Source organism: Carcharodon carcharias, chromosome 2 (genome assembly GCF_017639515.1).
Source record: "Carcharodon carcharias isolate sCarCar2 chromosome 2, sCarCar2.pri, whole genome shotgun sequence".
Classification (NCBI taxonomy): domain Eukaryota; kingdom Metazoa; phylum Chordata; class Chondrichthyes; order Lamniformes; family Lamnidae; genus Carcharodon; species Carcharodon carcharias.
Genome location: NC_054468.1, coordinates 148,849,623 through 148,869,599, shown reverse-complemented (window position 1 = coordinate 148,869,599; position 19,977 = coordinate 148,849,623). Strand labels below are relative to the sequence as shown.

General features: G+C 48.9%; 1 protein-coding gene across 1 annotated transcript; it reads left to right on the top strand.

The window, feature by feature from the left end:
• The first annotated feature begins 9,385 nt into the window (after nt 1-9,385).
• Nucleotides 9,386-17,560, top strand: LOC121288331 (NADH-ubiquinone oxidoreductase chain 4-like). The gene is made up of 4 exons (XM_041206882.1): nt 9,386-9,850; nt 11,178-11,357; nt 12,159-12,362; nt 17,315-17,560. The coding sequence occupies exons 1-4, from the start codon at nt 9,386-9,388 to the stop codon at nt 17,558-17,560; spliced, it is 1,095 nt and encodes a 364-aa protein (XP_041062816.1).
• The last annotated feature ends 2,417 nt before the right edge of the window (nt 17,561-19,977 follow it).

Genomic DNA, 19,977 nt, shown 5'->3' with positions numbered 1-19,977 from the left:
CCTCATGCTGCTGCAGGTACTTTTCCTCATGTTGCTGCAGCTCTGCTGATACTGCTCATCATGCTGCAGTTGATATTACTCCTCATGATGCTGCTTACACTAATCCTCATTCTGCTGCTGATACTGGTCCTCATGCTGCTTCTGATACTGCTCCTCATGCTGCTGCTAATGCTGATCCTCATGCTGCTGCTGATACTGTTCCTCATGTAGCTGCTGACACTGATGCTCATGCTGCTGCTGATGCTATTCCTCATGCTGCTTTTTATACTGATCCTCATTCTGCTGCTGATTATGCTCCTCCTTGTGCTGCTGATACTGCTGCTGATACTGTTCCACATGCTGCTGCTGATAATGCTCCTCATGCTGCCGCTGGTGCTGCTGTTGATATTGCTGCTAATTCTGCTTCTGATACTGTTCCTCATTCTGCTGCTGATACTGCTTCTCATTCTGCTGCTGTTACTGTTGCTGATACTGCTCCTCATGCTGCTGCTAATAGTATTCACCATGCTGCTGCTGATATTGCTCAATATGCTCCTTCTGATACTTCTCCACATGGTGCTGCTGGTGCAGATGCTTTTACTGCTCTTCATGCTGTTGCTAATAGAACGCCTCATGCTGCTGCTGATACTGTTTCTCATACTGCTGCTGCAACTGATACTCATACTGCTGCTGATACTGCATCTCATTATACTGCTGGGGCGGCTGCTGATACTGCGGCTCATGCTGCTGCTGATACTGATCCTCATGCTGCTGCTGGCACTGTTCCTCATGGTTCTATTGATACTGTCCGTCATGGTGCTGCTGATACTGAACCTGTGGAGCTGCTGTTGCTGCTGCTGGTATCGTGCATCATGCTGCTGATGCACCTGCTGATACTCTTCCTATTATTGTTGCTGTTGCAGCTGCTGATACAGTTCCTCATGTTGCTTCTGATACTGCTCCTCATGCTGCTGCTTATACTGATCCTCATGCTACTGCTGATACTGATCATCATGCTGCTGCTGACAGTGGAGCTCATGCTGCTGCTGATGCTATTCCTCATGCTGCTTTTGATACTGATCCTTATTCAGTTGCTGATACTGCTCCTCATTCTGCTGCTGATACTACTGCTAATACTGCTCCCCATGCTGCTTTTGATACTGCTCCTCATTCTGCTGCTGATACTGCTGCTGCTATTGTTCCTCATGCTGCTGCAAATAATGCTCCTCATGCTGCTGTTGGTGCTGCAGTTGATATTGCTTCTAATTCTGCTGCTAATACTGTTCCTCATTCTGCTGTTGATACTGCTCCTCATTCTGCATGCTAATACTGCTGCTGATACTGCTTCTCATTCTGCTGCTGTTAATGCTGCTGATACTGCTCCTCATGCTGCTGCTAATAGTATTCGCCATGCTACTTCTGATACTGCTCCTCATGCTGCTGCTTTTGCTGCTGCTGATACTGCTTCTCATGCTGCTGCTGGTGCTGCTGCTGATACTGCTCCTCATGCTGCTGCTGGTGCTGATACTTATACTGCTCCTCGTGCTGTTTCTAATACAGCTCCTCATGCTCCTCCTGATACTGATCCTCCTGCTGCTGCTGCTTGGCTGATACTGCTCATCATGCTGCTGCTGATATTGCTCCTCATGATGCTGCTGATACTGCTCTTCATGCTACTGCTGGTGCTGCTGCTGATACTTCTCCCCATGGTGCTGCTGGTGCTGTTGCTTTTACTGCTCCTCATGCTTTTGCTAATACAGCTCTTCATGCTGCTGATGATACTGTTTCTCATACTGCTGCTGATACTGATACTCATGCTGCTGCTGATACTGCTTCTCATTATACAGCTGGGACAGCTGCTGATACTGTTGATCATGCTGCTGCCGATACTGATCCTCACGCTGCTGCTGACACTGTTCTTCATGGTTCTACTGATACTGTTCATCATGGTGCTGCTGAAACTGCACCTGTGGAGCTGATATTGCTGCTGCCGGTATCAGTCATCATGCTGCTGATGTACCTGCTGATATTCTTCCTATTGTTGCTGCTGGTGCAGCTGCTGATACAGTTCCTCATGCTGCTTCTGTTACTGCTCCTCATGCTGCTGCTGATACTGATCCTCATGCAGTTGCTGATACTGATCCTCATGTTGCTGCTGACACTGGCGCTCCTGCTGCTGCTGATGCTATTCCTCACGCTGCTTTGAGAGTGATCCTTATTCAGTTGCTGATACTGCTGCTCATTCTGCTGCTGATACTGCTCCTCATTCTGCTGCTGTTAATGCTGCTGATACTGCTCCTCATGCTGCTGCTGGTGCTGCTGCTGATACGGCTGCTCATGCTGCTTCTGATTCTGATCCTCACGCTGGTGCTGGTACTTTTCCTCATTTTGCTGATGACACTGATACTCATGCTGCTGCTTATGCTATTTCTCATGCTGCTTTTGATACTGATTCTCATTCTGCTGCTGATACTACTCCTCATTGTGCTGCTGATACTGCTGCTGATAATGCTTCTCATGCCCCCGCTGGCGCTGCTGTTGATATTGCTTCTAATTCTGCTGCTGATACTGTTCGTCATTCTGCTGCTGATACTGCTTCTCCTTCTGCTGCTGATAATGCTCCTCATGCTGCTGCTAATATTTTTTGCCATGCTGCTGCAGATGCTTCTGTTCATGCTGCTGCTTTTGGTGCATGTGATACTGCTCCTCATGCTGCTGCTGGGGTTGATGATTGTACTGCTCATTGTGCTGTTGCTAATACAGCTCCTCATTCATCTGCTGATTCCGCTCCTCATGCTGTTGCTAATGCAGTTCCTCATGCTGCTGCTGATACTGCTCCTCATGCTGCTGCTGGTACTGCTACTGATAACGCTGCTCATGCTGCTGCTGATACTGATACCCCTGTTGCTGCTGACACTGATGCTCATGCTGCTGCTGATGCTATTCCTCATTCTGCTTTTGATACTGATCCTCATTCTGCTGCTGATACTGCTCCTCATGCTGCTACGGACACTGCTCCTCATGCAGCTGCTGACACTGCTCCACATGCTGCTGCTGACACTGCTCCATATACTGCTGCTTGGGCTGATGCTTATAGCGCTCCTAGTGCTGTTGTTAATACAGCTGTTCATGCTGCCTCTGATACTGTTCCTCATGCTGCTGCTGGTACTGTTGCTGATACCCCTGCTCATGCTGCTGCTGATACTGATCCTCTTGCTCCTGCTGATACTGATCCTCCTCTTGCTGCTAACACTGATGCTCTTGCTGCTACTGATGCGAATCCTCATGCTGCTCCCGGTACTACTGCTTATGCTGCTGCTGACACTGCTCCGCATGCTGCTGCTGGGGCTGATGCTTATACTGCTGCTCATGCTGATGCTGATACTGATCCTCATGCTGCTGCTGATACTGTTCCTCATGTTGCTGCTGCTCTGCTGATACTGCTCATCATGCTGCAGCTGATATTGCTCCTCATGCTGCTGCTGACACTGAAACTCATGCTGCTGCTGATGCTATTCCTCATGCTGCTTTTTATTCTGATCCTCATTCTGCTGCTTATTATGCTCCTCATTGTGCTGCTGATACTGCTGCTGATACTGTTCCTCATGCTGCTGCTGACACTGCTCCTCATGCTGCCGCTGGTGCTGCTGTTGATATTGCTGCTAATTCTGCTTCTGATACTGTTCCTCATTCTGCTGCTGATACTGCTTCTCATTCTGCTGCTGTTACTGTTGCTGATAATGCTCCTCATGCTGCTGCTAATAGTATTCACCATGCTGCTGCTATTATTGCTCAACATGCTCCTTCTGATACTTCTCCACATGGTGCTGCTGGTGCAGATGCTTTCACTGCTCTTCATGCTGTTGCTAATAGAACGCCTCATGCTGCTGCTGATACTGTTTCTCATACTGCTGCTGCAACTGATACTCATACTGCTGCTGATACTGCATCTCATTATACTGCTGGGGCGGCTGCTGATACTGCGGCTCATGCTGCTGCTGATACTGATCCTCATGCTGCTGTTCCTCCTGGTCCTATTGATACTGTCCGTCATGGTGCTGCTGATACTGAACCTGTGGAGCTGCTGTTGCTGCTGCTGGTATCGTGCATCATGCTGCTGATGCACCTGCTGATACTCATCCTATTGTTGTTGCTGTTGCAGCTGCTGATACAGTTCCTCATGTTGCTTCTGATACTGCTCCTCATGCTGCTGCTTATACTGATCCTCATGCTACTGCTGATACTGATCGTCATGTTGCTGCTGACAGTGGAGCTCATGCTGCTGCTGATGCTATTCCTCATGCTGCTTTTGATACTGATCCTTATTCAGTTGCTGATACTGCTCCTCATTCTGCTGCTGATACTACTGCTAATACTGCTCCTCATGCTTCTTCTGATACTGCTCCTCATTCTGCTGCTGATACTGCTGCTGCTATTGTTCCTCATGCTGCTGCAAATAATGCTCCTCATGCTGCTGTTGGTGCTGCAGTTGATATTGCTTCTAATTCTGCTGCTAATACTGTTCCTCATTCTGCTGTTGATACTGCTTCTCATTCTGCATGCTAATACTGCTGCTGATACTGCTTCTCATTCTGCTGCTGTTAATGCTGCTGATACTCCTCCTCATGCTGCTGCTAATCGTATTCGTCATGCTGCTTCTGATACTGCTCCTCATGCTGCTGCTTTTGCTGCTGCTGATACTGCTTCTCATGCTGCTGCTGGTGCTGCAGCTGATACTGCTCCTCATGCTGCTGCTGATACAGCTCCTCATGCTGCTGCTGGTGCTGATACTTACACTGCTCCTCATGCTGTTTCTAATACAGCTGCTCATGCTCCTCCTGATACTGATCCTCCTGCTGCTGCTGCTTGGCTGATACTGCTCATCATGCTGCTGCTGATATTGCTCCTCATGATGCTGCTGACACTGCTCTTCATGCTGCTGCTGGTACTGCTGCTGATACTTCTCCCCATGGTGCTGCTGGTGCTGATGCTTTTACTGCTCCTCATGCTTTTGCTAATACAGCTCTTCATGCTGCTGATGATACTGTTTCTCATACTGCTGCTGATACTGATACTCATGCTGCTGCTGAAACTGCTTCTCATTATACTGCTGGGGTGGCTGCTGATACTGTTGATCATGCTGCTGCCGATACAAATCCTCATGCTGCTGCTGACACTGTTCTTCATGGTTCTACTGATACTGTTCGTCATGGTGCTGCTGAAACTGCACCTGTGGAGCTGCTGTTGCTGCTGCCGGTATCATTCATCATGCTGCTGATGTACCTGCTGATATTCTTCCTATTGTTGTTGCTGGTTCCTCTGCTGATACAGTTCCTCATGCTGCTTCTGTTACTGCTCCTCATGCTGCAGCTGATACTGATCCTCATGCTGCTGCTGATACTGATCCTCATGTTGCTGCTGACACTGGCGCTCCTGCTGCTGCTGATGCTATTCCTCACGCTGCTTTTGAGAGTGATCCTTATTCAGTTGCTGATACTGCTGCTCATTCTGCTGCTGATACTGCTCCTCATTCTGCTGCTAATACTGCTGCTGATACTGCTTCTCATTCTGCTGCTGTTAATGCTGCTGATACTGCTCCTCATGCTGCTGCTAATAATATTCGCCATTCTGCTGCTGATACTGGTGTTCATGCTGCTGCTGGGGCTGATGCTTATACTGCTCATTGTGCTGTTGCTAATACAGCTCTTCATGTTTCTGCTGATACTGTTCCACATGCTGCCTCTGATACTAATCCTCATGCTACTGCTGACAATGCAGCTCATGGTGCTGCTGCTGCTGATACTCTTCATCATGCTGCAGCCGAATCTGCTCCTCATGCTACGGCTGACACTGCTCCAGATCATGCTGCAGGTTCTGTTGCTGATACTGCTTCTCATGCTGCTGATGGTGCTGATGCTTGTACTGCTAATCATGCTGCTGCTAGTACCGCTGCTGATACTGCTGCTCCTGCTGCTGCTGATACAGATCCTCATGCTGCTGCTGATGCTGATCCTCCTGTTGCTGCTGGCACTGATGCTCTTGCTGCTACTGATACTAATCCTCATGCTGCTGGTGCTGAGGCTTGTACTGCTCCTCATGCTGTTGCTAATGCAGATCCTCATGATGCCTCTGATACTGCTCCTCATGCTGCTGCTGGTGCTACTGCTGATACGGCTGCTCATGCTGCTTCTGATGCTCATCCTCATGCTGCTGCTGGTATTACTCCTCATTGTGCTGCTGGTACTGCTGCTGATAATGCTTCTCATGCTGCCGCTGGCGCTGCTGTTGATATTGCTTCTAATTCTGATGCTGATACTGTTCCTCATTCTGCTGCTGATACTGCTTCTCATTCTACTGCTGTTACTGCTGCGGATAATGCTCCTCCTGCTGCTGCTAATAGTTTTCGCCATGCTGCTGCAGATGCTGCTGTTGATGCTGCTGCTTTTGGTGCATGTGATACTGCTCCTCATGCTGCTGCTGGTGGTGATGATTGTACTGCTCATTGTGCTGTTGCTAATACAGCTCCTCATGCATCTGCTGATACTGTTCCTCATGCTGCCTCTGATACTAATCCTCATTCTGCTGCTGATACTGATTCTCATTCTGCTGCTGTTACTGCTCCTCATTGTGCTGCTAATACTGCTGCTGATACTGCTTCTCATTCTGCTGCTGTTAATGCTGCTGATACTGCTCCACATGCTGCTGCTAATAGTATTCGCCATGCTGCTGCTGATACTATTCCTCAGGCTGCTGCTCTTGCTGCTGCTGATACTGCTGCTCATGCTGCTTCTGGTGCTGATGCTTATACTGCTCATTGTGCTGTTGCTAATACAACTCCTCATGTTTCTGCTGATACTCTACCTAATGCTGCCTCTGATACTAAACCACATGCTGCTGCTGACAATGCTGTTCATGGTGCTGATGCTGCTGATACACATCATCATGCTGCGGCTGAGTCTGCTCCTCATGCTGCAGCTGACACAGCCTCTGATCATGCTTCTGGTGCTGCTGCTGATAACACTCCTCATGCTGTTGCTAATGCAGTTCCTCATGCTGCTGCTGATACTGCTCCTCATGCTGCTGCTGATACTGCTCCTCATGCTGCTGCTGGTTCTGCAACTGATACTGCTGTTCATGGCGCTGCTTTTTCTGCTGATGATACTACTCCTCATGCTGCTGCTGGTGGTGATGATTGTACTGCTCATTGTGCTCTTGCTAATACAGCTCCTCATGCATCTGCTGATACTGTTCCTCATGCTGCCTCTGATACTAATCCTCATGCTGCTGCTGATACTGCTTCTCATGCTGCTGTTGCCAATGCTGCACATGCTGCTGCTGCTGCTACTGATACTTCTTATCATGTTGCGGCTGAATCTGCTCCTCATGCTGTGGCTGACACTGTCCCTGTTCATGCTGCTGGTGCTGCTACTGATACTGCTCCTGATGCTGCTGCTGGTGCTGTTTCTGATACTGCTGCAAATGCTGCTTCTGATACTGCTGCAAATGCTGCTGCTTTTGCTGCTCCTCATACTGATCCTCATGCTGTTGCTGGTGCTGATGCTTATACTGCTCATGGTGCTGCTGCTAATGCAGCTCCTCATGCTGCTGCTCATACTGTTCCTCAATCTGCTGCTGATACTGCTCCGCATTCTGCTGTTAATACTGCTACTGATACGGCTCCTCGTGCTGCTATTAATATTATTCGACATGCTGCTGCTGATACTGCTACTCAAGCTGCTGCTCTTGCTGCTGCTGATACTGCTCCTCATTCTGCTTTTGATACTAATCCTCATGCTGCTCCTCATACTGCTCCTCATGCTGCTTCTGCTGCTGATGCTTATACTGCTCATTGTGCTGTTGCTAATACAACTCCTCGTTTTTCTGCTGATACTGTTCTTAATGCTGCCTCTGATACTAAAGCTCATGCTGCTGCTGCCAATGCTGCTCATGGTGCTGCTGCTGCTGCTGAAACACATCATCAAGCTGCGGCAGCGGCTGCTCCTCATGCTACGGCTGACACAGCCTCTGATCATGCTGCTGGTGCTGCTGCTCATACTGGTCCTCATGCTGCTGCTGGTGCTGCTGCTAATACTGCTGCAAATGCTGCTGCTGATATTGTATTCTCATGCTGCTGCTGGTGCTGAGGCTTGTACTGTTCCTCATGCTGTTGCTAATGCGGATCCACATGCTGCCTCTGATACTGCTCCTCATGCTGCTGCTGGTGCTGCTGCTGATACGGCTGCTCATGCTGCTTCTGATACTGATCCTCATGCTGCTGCTGGTACTGTTCCTCATGTTGCTGCTGACACTGATACTCATGCTGCTGCTGATGCTATTTCTCATGCTGATTTTGATACTGATCCTCATTCTGCTGCTGATACTACTCCTCATTGTGCTGCTGATACTGCTGCTGATAATGCTTCTCATTCTGCCGCTGGAGCTGCTGTTGATATTGCTTCTAATTCTGCTGCTGATACTGTTGCTCATTCTGCTGCTGATACTGCTTCTCCTTCTGCTGCTGTTACTGCTGCTGATAATGCTCCTCATGCTGCTGCTGATGCTATTCCTCATGCTGCTTTTGATACTGATCCTTATTCAGTTGCTGATACTGCTCCTCATTCTGCTGCTGATACGACTGCTAATACTGCTCCTCATGCTGCTTTTGATACTGCTCCTCATTCTGCTGCTGATACTGCTGCTGCTATTGTTCCTCATGCTGCTGCAAATAATGCTCCTCATGCTGCTGCTGGTGCTGCAGTTGATATTGCTTCTAATTCTGCTGCTAATACTGTTCCTCATTCTGCTGTTGATACTGCTCCTCATTCTGCATGCTAATACGGCTGCTGATACTGCTTCTCATTCTGCTGCTGTTAATGCTGCTGATACTGCTCCTCACGCTGCTGCTAATAGTATTCGCCATGCAGCTTATGATACAGCGCCTCATGCTGCTGCTTTTGCTGATGCCGATACTGCTTCTCATGCTGCTGCTGACACTGTTCTTCATGGTTCTACTGATACTGTTCGTCATGGTGCTGCTGAAACTGCACCTGTGGAGCTTCTGTTGCTACTGCCCATATCATTCATCATGCTGCTGATGTACCTGCTGATATTCTTCCTATAGTTGTTGCTGGTTCCTCTGCTGATACAGTTCCTCATGCTGCTTCAGCTACTGCTCCTCATGTTGCTGCTGATACCGATCCTCATGCTGCTGCTGATACTGATCCTCATGTTGCTGCTGACACTGGAGCTCCTGCTGCTGCTGATGCTATTCCTCCCTCTGCTTTTGAGAGTGATCCTTATTCAGTTGCTGATACTGCTGCTTATTCTGCTGCTGATACTGCTTCTCATTCTGCTGCTGTTAATGCTGCTGATACTGCTGCTCATGCTGCTGCTAATAATATTCACCATGCTGCTGCTGATACTGCTGTTCGTGCTGCTGCTGGGGATGATGCTTATACCGCTCATTGTGCTGTTGCTAATACAGCTCATGTTTCTGCTGATACTGTTCCACATGCAGCCTCTGATACTAATCTTCATGCTTCTCCTGACAATGCTGCTCATGGTGCTGCTGCTGCTGATACACTTCATCATGCTGCGGCCGAAGCTGCTCCTCATGCTACGGCTGACAGTGCCCCTGATCATGCTGCAGGTGCTGCTGCTGATGCTGCTCCTCATGCTGCTGATGGTGCTGATTCTTGTACTGCTAATCATGCTGCTGCTGGCACTGCTGCTGATACAGCTGCTCCTGCTGCAGCTGATACAGATCCTCATGCTGCTGCTGATGCTGATCCTCCTGTTGCTGCTAAACGCTCGTGCTCTTGCTGCTACTGATACGAATCCTCAAGCTGCTGCTGGTACTGCTGGTGCTGAGGCTTGTACTGCTCCTCATGCTGTTGCTAATGCAGATCCTCATGCTGCCTCTGATACTGCTCCTCATGCTGCTGCTGGTGCTGCTGCTCATACGGCTGCTCATGCTGCTTCTGATACTGATCCTCATGCTGCTGCTGATTCTGTTCCTCATGTTGCTGATAACACTGATACTCATGCTGCTGCTGATGCTATATCTCATGCTGCTTTTGATACTGATCCTCATTCTGCTGCTGATACTACTCCTCATTGTGCTGCTGATACTGCTGTTGATAATGTTTCTCATAGTGCCGCTGGTGCTGCTGTTGATATTGCTTCTAATTCTGCTGCTGATACTGTTCGTCATTCTGCTGCTGATACTGCTTCTCCTTCTGCTGCTGTTACTGCTGCTGATAATGCTCCTCATGCTGCTGCTAATATTTTTTGCCATGCTGCTGCAGATGCTTCTGTTCATGCTGCTGCTTTTGGTGCATGTGATACTGCTCCTCATGCTGCTGCTGGTGATGATGATTGTACTGCTCATTGTGCTATTGCTAATACAGCTCCTCATGCATCTGCTGACACTGTTCCTCATGCTGCCTCTGATACTAATCCTCATGCTGCTGCTGATACTGCTTCTCATGCTGCTGCTGGTTCTGCAACTGATACTGATTTTCATGGCGCTGCTTTTTCTGCTGATGATACTACTCCTCATGCTGCTGCTGGTGGTGATGATTGTACTGCTCATTGTGCTGTTGCTAATACAGCTCCTCATGCATCTGCTGATACTGTTCCTCATGCTGCCTCTGATACTAATCCTCATGCTGCTGCTGATACTGCTTCTCATGCTGCTGCTGTCAATGCTGCACATGCTGCTGCTGCTGCTACTGATACTCCTTATCATGCTGCTGCTGATACTGCTCCTCATGCTGCTGCTGGTACTTCTACTGATAATGCTGTACATGCTGCTGCTGATACTGATCCCCCTGTTGCTGCTGACACTGATGCTCATGCTGCTGCTGATGCTATTCCTCATTCTGCTTTTGTCACTGATCCTCATTCTGCTGCTGATACTGCTCCTCCTTCTGCTACTGATACTAATCCTCATGCTGCTGCTGGTACTGCTCCTCATTCTGCTGCTGATACTGCTCCTCATTTTGCTGCTAATACTGCTGCTGATACTGCTTCTCATTCTGCTGCTGTTAATGCTGCTGATACTGCTCCACATGCTGCTGCTAATAGTATTCGCCATGCTGCTGCTGATACTACTCCTCATGCTGCTGCCCTTGCAGTTGCTGATACTGCTGCTCATGCTGCTTCTGGTTTTGATGCTTATACTGCTCATTGGGCAGTTGCTAATACAGCTCCTCATGTTTCTGCTGATACTCTTCCTAATGCTGCCTCTGATACTAAAGCTCATGCTGCTGCTGACAATGCTGATCGTGGTGCTGCTGCTGCTGATACACATCATCATGCTGCGGCTGAGGCTGCTCTTCATGCTGCAGCTGACACAGCCTCTGATCATGCTGCTGGTGCTGCTGCTGATAACACTCCTCATGCTGTTGCTAATGCATTTCCTCATGCTGCTGCTGATACTGCTCCTCATGCTGCTGCTGATACTGCTCCTCATGCTGCTGCTGGTTCTGCAACTGATACTGCTGTTCATGGTGCTGCTTTTTCTGCTGATGATACTACTCCTCGTGCTGCTGCTGGTGGTGATGATTGTACTGCTCATTGTGCTCTTGCTAATACAGCTCCTCATGCATCTGCTGATACTGTTCCTCATGCTGCCTCTGATACTAATCCTCATGCTGCTGCTGATACTGCTTCTCATGCTGCTGTTGCCAATGCTGCACATGCTGCTGCTGCTGCTACTGATACTTCTTATCATGTTGCGGCTGAAGCTGCTCCTCATGTTGTGGCTGACACTGTTCATGCTGCTGGTGCTGCTACTGATACTGCTCCTGATGCTGCTGCTGGTGCTGTTTCTGATACTGCTGCAAATGCTGCTTCTGATACTGCTGCAAATGCTGCTGCTTTTGCTGCTCCTCATACTGATCCTCATGCTATTGCTGGTGCTGATGCTTATACTGCTCATGGTGCTGCTGCTAATGCAGCTCCTCATGCTGCTGCTCATACTGTTCCTCAATCTGCTGCTGATACTGCTACTGATATGGCTCCTCATGCTGCTATTAATATTATTCACCATGCTGCTGCTGATACTGCTCCTCATTCTGCTTTTGATACTAATCCTCATGCTGCTCCTCATACTGCTCCTCATGCTGCTTCTGCTGCTGATGCTTATACTGCTCATTGTCCTGTTGCTAATACAGTTCCTCATGTTTCTGCTGATACTGTTCCTCATGCTGCCTCTGATAATAATCCTCATGTGGCTGCTGACAATGCTGCTCATGGTGCTGCTGCTGCTGATAAAATTCATCATGCTGCGGCTGAAGCTGCTCCTCATGCTACGGCTGACACTGCCCCTGATCATGCTGCTGATACTGCTGCTGATACTGCTTCTCATGATGCTGCTGGTATTACTGCTGATACTGCTGCTCATGCTGCTGGTGATACTGATCCTCCTGTTGCTGCTGACACTGAAGCTCATGCTGCTGCTGATGCTATTCCTCATGCTGCTTTTGATACTGATCCTTATTCAGTTGCTAATACTGCTGCTCATTCTGCTGCTGATACTACTGCTGATACTGCTCCTCATGCTGCTGCTGATACTGCTCCTCATTCTGCTGCTGATACTGCTGCTGCTACTGTTCCTCATGCTGCAGCAGATAATGCTCCTCATGCTGCTGCTGGTGCTGCTGTTGATATTGCTTCTAATTCTGCTGCTAATACTGTTCCTCATTCTGCTGTTGATAGTGCTCCTCATTCTGCTTGCTAATACTGCTGTTGATACTGCTTCTCATTCTGCTGCTGTTAATGCTGCTGATACTGCTCCTCATGCTGCTGCTAATATTATTCGCCATGCTGCTGCTGATACTGTTCCTCATGCTGCTGCTGATACAGCTCCTCATGCTGCTGCTGGTGCTGATGCTTATACTGCTCCTCGTGCTGTTGCTAATACAGCTCCTCAGGCTGCTGCTGATAGTTTTCTTCATGCTGCTGCTGATAATGATCCTCATGCTGCTGCTGTTACGGCTCTTCATGCTGCTGCTGGTGCTGCCCCTGATACTGCTCAACATGCTGCTTCTGATACTTCTCCCCATGGTGCTGCTGATGCTGATGCTTTTACTGCTCCTCATGCTTTTGCTAATACAGCCCCTCATGCTGCTGATGATAATATTTCTCATACTGCTGCTGATACTGATCCTCATGCTGCTGCTGACACTGTTCCTCATGGTTCTACTGATACTGTTCGTCATGGTGCTGCTGATACTGCACCTGAGGAGCTGCTGTTGCTGCTGCTGGTTTCGTTCATCATGCTGCTGATGTACCTGCTGATATTGTTCCTATTGTTATTGCTGGTGCAGCTGCTGATACACTTCCTCATGCTGCTTCTGTTACTGCTCCTCATGCTGCTGCTGATACTGATCCTCATGCTGCTGCTAATACTGATCCTCATGTTGCTGCTGACACTGGAGCTGATGCTGCTGCTAATGCTGTTTGTCACGCTGCTTTTGAGAGTGATCCTTATTCATTTGCTGATACTGCTCCTCATTCTGCTGCTGATACTGCTCCTCATGCTGCTGCTGATAACGCTCCTCATTCGGCTGCTGATACTGGTGCTGCTACTGTTCCTCATGCTGCTGCAGATAATGCTCCTCATGCTGATTTTGCTGTTGCTGTTGATATTGCTGCTAATTCTGCTGCTGATACTGTTCCTCATTCTGCTGCTGATACTTTTCCTCGTTCTGCTGCTAATACTGCTGCTGATACTGCTTCTCATTCTGCTGCTGTTCATGCTGCTGATACTACTCCTCATGCTGCTGCTAATAGTATTCACCATGCTGTTGCTGATACTGCTGCTCATGCTGCTGCTGGTGCTGATGCTTATACTGCTCATTGTGCTGTTGCTAAAACAACTCCTCATGTTTCTGCTGATACTTTTCCTCATGCTGCCTTTGATACTAATCCTCATGCTGCTGCTGGTGCTGATGCTTATACTGCTCATTGTGCTGTTGCTAAAACAACTCCTCATGTTTCTGCTGATACTGTTCCACATGCTGCCTCTGATACTAATCTTCATGCTGCTGTTGAGAATGCTGTTCATGGTGCTGCTGCTGCTGATACACTACATCATGCTGCAGACGAAGCTGCTCCTCATGCTACGGCTGACAATGCCCCTGATCGTGCTGCAGGTGCTGCTGCTGATGCTGCTCCTCATGCTGCCGCTGGTGCTGCTGCTGATACTGCTGCAAATGCTGCTGCTGATACTGATCCTTATGCTGCTGCTAGTACCGCTGCTGATACTGCTGCTCCTGCTGCTGCTGATACTGATCCTCATGCTGCTGCTGATGCTGATCCTCCTGTTGCTGCTGACACTGATGCTCTTGCTGCTACTGATACGAATCCTCGTGCTGCTACTGGTACTGATCCTCATGCTGCTGCTGACATTGCTCCTCATGCTGCCGCTGGGGCTGCTGCTGATACTGCTGCTCATGCTACTGCTGATACTGATCCTTATGCTGCCTCTGATACTGATCCTCATGTTGCTGCTGACACTGATGCTCATGCTGCTGCTGATGCTATTCCTCATGCTGCTTTTGATACTGATCCTCACTCTGCTGCTGATACTGCTCCTCATTCTGCTGCTGATACTGCTGCTGATACTCTTCCTCATGCTGCTGATGATAATGATCCTCATGCTGCCGCTGCTCCTGCTGTTGATATTGCTGCTAATTCTGCTGCTGATACTGTTCCTGATTCTGCTGCTGATACTGCTTCTCATTCTGCTGCTGTTACTGCTGCTGATACTGCTCCTCAGGCTGCTGCTGGTGTTGATGCTTGTACTGCTGATTGTGCTGTTGCTAATACAGCTCCTCATGTTTCTGCTGATACTGTTCCTCATGCAGCCTCTGATACTAATCCTCATGCTGCTGCTAATATTGCTTCTCATGCTGCTGCTGACAATGCTGCACATGCTGCTGCTGCTACTGATAACCCTCATCAAGCTGCAGCTAAAGCTGCTCCTCATGCTTGCAGCTGATACAGCGTCTGTTCATGCTGCTGATGCTGCTGCTGATACTGCTGCAAATGCTGCTGCTGATACTGCTGCAAATGCTACTGCTTTTGCCGCGACTGATACTGCTCCTCAATCTGCTGCTAATACTGCTGCTGATACTGATCCTCATGCTGCTGCTAATATTATTCGCCATGCTGCTGCTGATACTGCTCCTCATGCAGCTGCTGGTGCTGATGCTTATACGGCTCATTGTGCTGTAGCTAATACAGCTCCTCATGTTTCTGCTGGTATTGTTCCTCATGCTGCCTCTGATAATAATCCTCATGTGGCTGCTGACAATGCTGCTCATGGTGGTGCTGCCGCTGATAAAATTAATCATGCTGTGGCTGAAGAGCCCCTGATCATGCTGCTGGTGCTGGTGCTGATACTGCTCCTCATGACGCTGCTGGTATTGCTGCTGATACTGCTGCTCATGCTGCTGATGATATTGATCCTCCTGTTGCTGCTGACACTGAAGTTCATGCTGCTGCTGATGCTATTCCTCATGCTGATTTTGATACTGATCCTTATTCAGCTGCTGATACTGATCCTCATTCTGCTGCTGATACTGCTGCTGCTACTGTTCCTCATGCTGCTGCAGATAATGCTCCTCATGCTGCTGCTGGTGCTGCTGTTGATATTGCTTCTAATTATGCTGCTAATACTGTTCCTCATTCTGCTGTTGATACTGCTCCTCATTCTGCTTGCTAATACTGCTGCTGATACTGCTTCTCATTCTGCTGCTGTTAATGCTGTTGATACTGCTCCTTATGCTGCTGCTAATAGTATTCGCCATGCTGCTTCTGATACTGCTCCTCATGCTGCTGCTTTTGCTGCTGCTGATACTGCTCCTCATGCTGCTGCTGGTGCTGCTGCTGATACTGCTCCTCATGCTGCTGCTGATACAGCTCCTCATGCTGCTGCTGGTGCTGATACTTATACTGCTTCTCGTGATGTTTCTAATACAGCTCCTCATTTCCTGCTGATACTGATCCTCCTGCTGCTGCTGCTCTGCTGATACTGCTCATCCTGCTGCTGCCACTAGTACTTGTCATGCTGCTGCTGCTACTGCTCCTCATGCTGCTGCTTTTGCTGCTGTTGCTACTGCTCCTCATGCTGCTGCTGGTGCTGCTGCTGATACTGCTCCTCATGCTGCTGCTGATACAGCTCCTCATGCTGCTGCTGGTTCTGATGCTTATACTGCTCCTCGTGCTGTTGCTAATACAGCTCCTCATGCTCCTGCTGATAGTTGTCCTGATGCTGCTGCTGGTAATGATCCACCTGCTGCTGCTGATCTGCTGATACTGCACATCCTGCTGCTGCCACTAGTACTTGTCATGCTGATGCTGATACTGCTCCTCATGCTGCTGCTTTTGCTGCTGCTGCTACTGCTCCTCATGCTGCTGCTGGTGCTGCTGCTGATACTGCTCAACATACTGCTTCTGATACTTCTCCCCATGGTGCTGCTGGTGCTGATGCTTTTACTGCTCCTCATGCTTTTGCTAATACAGCTCCTCATGATGCTGATTATACTGATACTCATGCTGCTGCTGATACTGCTTCTCATTATACTGCTGGTGCGGATGTGATACTGTGGCTCATGCTGCTGCTGATACTGATTCTCATGCTGCTGCTGACACTGTTCCTCATGGTTCTGCTGATACTGTTCATCATGGTTCTGCTGATACTGCACCTGAGGAGCAGCTGTTGCTGCTGCTGGTATCGTTCAGCATGCTGCTGATGTACCTGCTGATATTCTTCCTATTGTTATTGCTGGTGCAGCTGTTGATACACTTCCTCATGCTGCTTCTGGTACTGATCCTCATGCTGCTGCTGATACTGATCCTCACGCTGCTGCTGATACTGATCCTCATGTTGCTGCTGACACTGGAGCTCATGTTGCTGCTGATGCTATTCCTCACACTACTTTTGATAGTGATCCTTATTCAGTTGCTGATACTGCTGCTCATTCTGCTGCTGATACTGCTCCTCATGCTGCTGCTGATAATGCTCCTCATTCTGCTGCTGATATTGCTGCTGCTACTGTTCCTCATGCTGCTGCAGATAATGCTTCTCATGTTGCTTTTGGTGTTGCTGTTGATATTGCTTCTAAGTCTGCTGCTGATACTGTTCCTCATTCTGCTGCTAATACTGCTGCTGATACTGCTTCTCATTCTGCTGCTGTTAATGCTGCTGATACTGCTCCTCGTGCTGCTGCTAATAGTATTCGCGATGCTGCTGCTGATACTGCTGCTCATGCTGCTGCTGGTGCTGATGCTTATACTGCTCATTGTGCTGTTGCTAATACAGCTCTTCATGTTTCTGCTGATACTGTTCCACATGCAGCCTCTGATACTAATCCTCATGCTGCTGCTGAGAATGCTGCTCATGGTTCTGCTGCTGCTGATACACTTCATCATGCTGTTGCCGAACCTGCTCCTCATGCTACGGCTGACACTGCCCTTGATCATGCCGCAGGTGTTGCTGCTGATACTGCTCCTCATGCTACTGATGGTGCTGATGCTTGTACTGCTACTCATGCTGTTGCTAATGTAGTCCCTCATGCTGCTGCTGATACTACTACTCATGCTGCTGCTGGTACTGCTGCTGATACTGCTGCTCCTGCTGCTGCTGATACTGATCCTCATGCTGCTGCTGATGCTGATCCTCCTGTTGCTGCTGACACTGATGCTCTTGCTCCTATTGATACGAATCCTCATGCTGCTGCTGGTACTGCTCCTCATGCTGCTGCTGACACTGCTCCTCATGCTGCTGCTGGGTCTGATGCTTATACTGCTCCTAGTGCAGTTGCTAATACAGATCCTCATGCTGCCTCTGATACTGCTCCTCATGCTGCTGCTGGTGCTGCTGCTCATACTGCTGCTCATGCTGCTGCTGATACTGATCCTCATGCTGCTGCTAGTGGTGATGCTTCTACTGCTCATTGTGCTGTTGCTAATACAGCTGCTCATGCTTCTGCTGATACTGTTCCTCATGCTGCCTCTGATACTAATCCTCATGCTGCTGCTGATACTGATTCTCATGCTGCTGCTGTCAATGCTGCACATGCTGCTGCTCCAAATGATACTCCTTATCATTCTGCGGCTGAAGCTGCTCCTCATGCTGTGGCTGAGACTGCCCCTGTTCATGCTGCTGGTTCTGCTACTGATACTGCTCCTCATGCTGCTGCTGGTGCTGCTTCCGATACTGCTGCAAATGCTGCTGCTGATACTGCTGCAAATGCTGCTGCTTTTGCTGCTCTTCATACTGATCCTCATGCTGCAGCTTGTGCTGATGCTTATACTGCTCATTGTGTTATTGCTAATGCAGCTCTTCATGCTGCTGCTGATACTGTTCCTCATTTTGCTGCTGATAATACTCCTCATTCTGCTGCTAATACTGCTGCTGATACTGCTTCTCATTCTGCTGCTGTTATTGCTGCTGACACGGCTCCTCATGCTGCCTCTGGTGCTGATGCTTATACTGCTCATTGTGCTGTTGCTAATACAACTCCTCATGTTTCTGCTGACACTGTTCCTAATGCTGCCTCTGATACTAATGCTCATGCTGCTGCTAATGCTGCTCATGGTGCTGCTGCCGCTGATACACATCATTATGCTGCGGCTGAGGCTGCTCCTTATGCTGCGGCTGACACTGCCCCTGATAATGCTGCTGGTGCTGCTGCTGATACTGCTCCTCATGCTGCTGCTGGTACTGCTGCTGATACTGCTGCTCATGCAGCTGCTGATACTGAGCCTCCTGTTGCTGCTAAAACTGATGCTCTTGCTGCTGATGATGCTTTTTCTCATTGTGCTGCTGATAATGATCCTCCTGTTGCTGCTGACACTGATGCTCTTGCTGCTACTGATACTAATCCTTATGCTGCTGCTGGTACTGCTCCACATGCTGCTGCTGACATGGCTCGGCATGCTACTCCTAGTGCTTTTGCTAATTCAGCTGTTAATGCTGCCTCTGATACTGCTTCTCATGCTGCTGCTGGTGTTGCTACTGATACTGCTGCTCATGCTACTGCTGATACTGATCCCCCTGTTGCTGCTGACACTGATGCTCATGCTGCTGCTGATGCTATTCCTCATTCAGCTTGTGATACTGATCCTCATTCTGCTGCTGATACTGCTCCTCCTTCTGCTACTGATACTAATCCGCATGCTGCTGCTGGTACTGCTCCTCATGCTGCTGCTGATGCTGCTCCACATGCAGCTGCTGGGGCTGATGCTTATAATGCTCCTGGTGCTATTACTAATACAGCTCATCATGCGGCCACTGATTGTGCTCCTCATGCTGCTGCTGGAGCTGCCGCTGATACTGCTGCTCATGCTGCTGCTGATACTGTTCCTCATGTTGCTGCTGACACTGATGCTCATGCTGCTGCTGTTGCTATTCCTCATGCTGCTTTTGATACTGATCCTCATTTGCTGCTGATACTGCTCCTCATTCTGCTGCTGATACTGCTGTTGATACTGTTCCTCATGCTGCTGCTGATAATGCTCCTCATGCTGCTGCTGGTGCTGCTGTTGATATTGCTGCTAATACTGTTGCTGATGCTGCTTCTCATTCTGTTGCTGTTACTGCTGCTGATATTGCTCCTGATGCTGCTGCTTTTGCTGCTGCTGATACTGATCCTCATGCTGCTGCTGGTGTTGATTCTCATACTGCTCATTGTGCTGTTGCTAATACTGCTTCTCATGTTTCTGCTGATACTGTTCCTCATGCTGCCTCTGATACTAAGCCTCATGTGGCTGCTGACAATGCTGCTCATGGTGCTGCTGCTGCTGATACAATTCATCATGCTGCGGCTGAAGCTGTTCCTCATGCTACAGCTAACACTGCCCCTGATCATGCTGCTGGTGCTGCTACTGATACTGCTCCTCATGATGCTGCTGGTATTGCTGCTGATACTGCTGCTCATGCTGCTGGTGATACTGATCCTTCTGTTGCTGTTGACACTGATG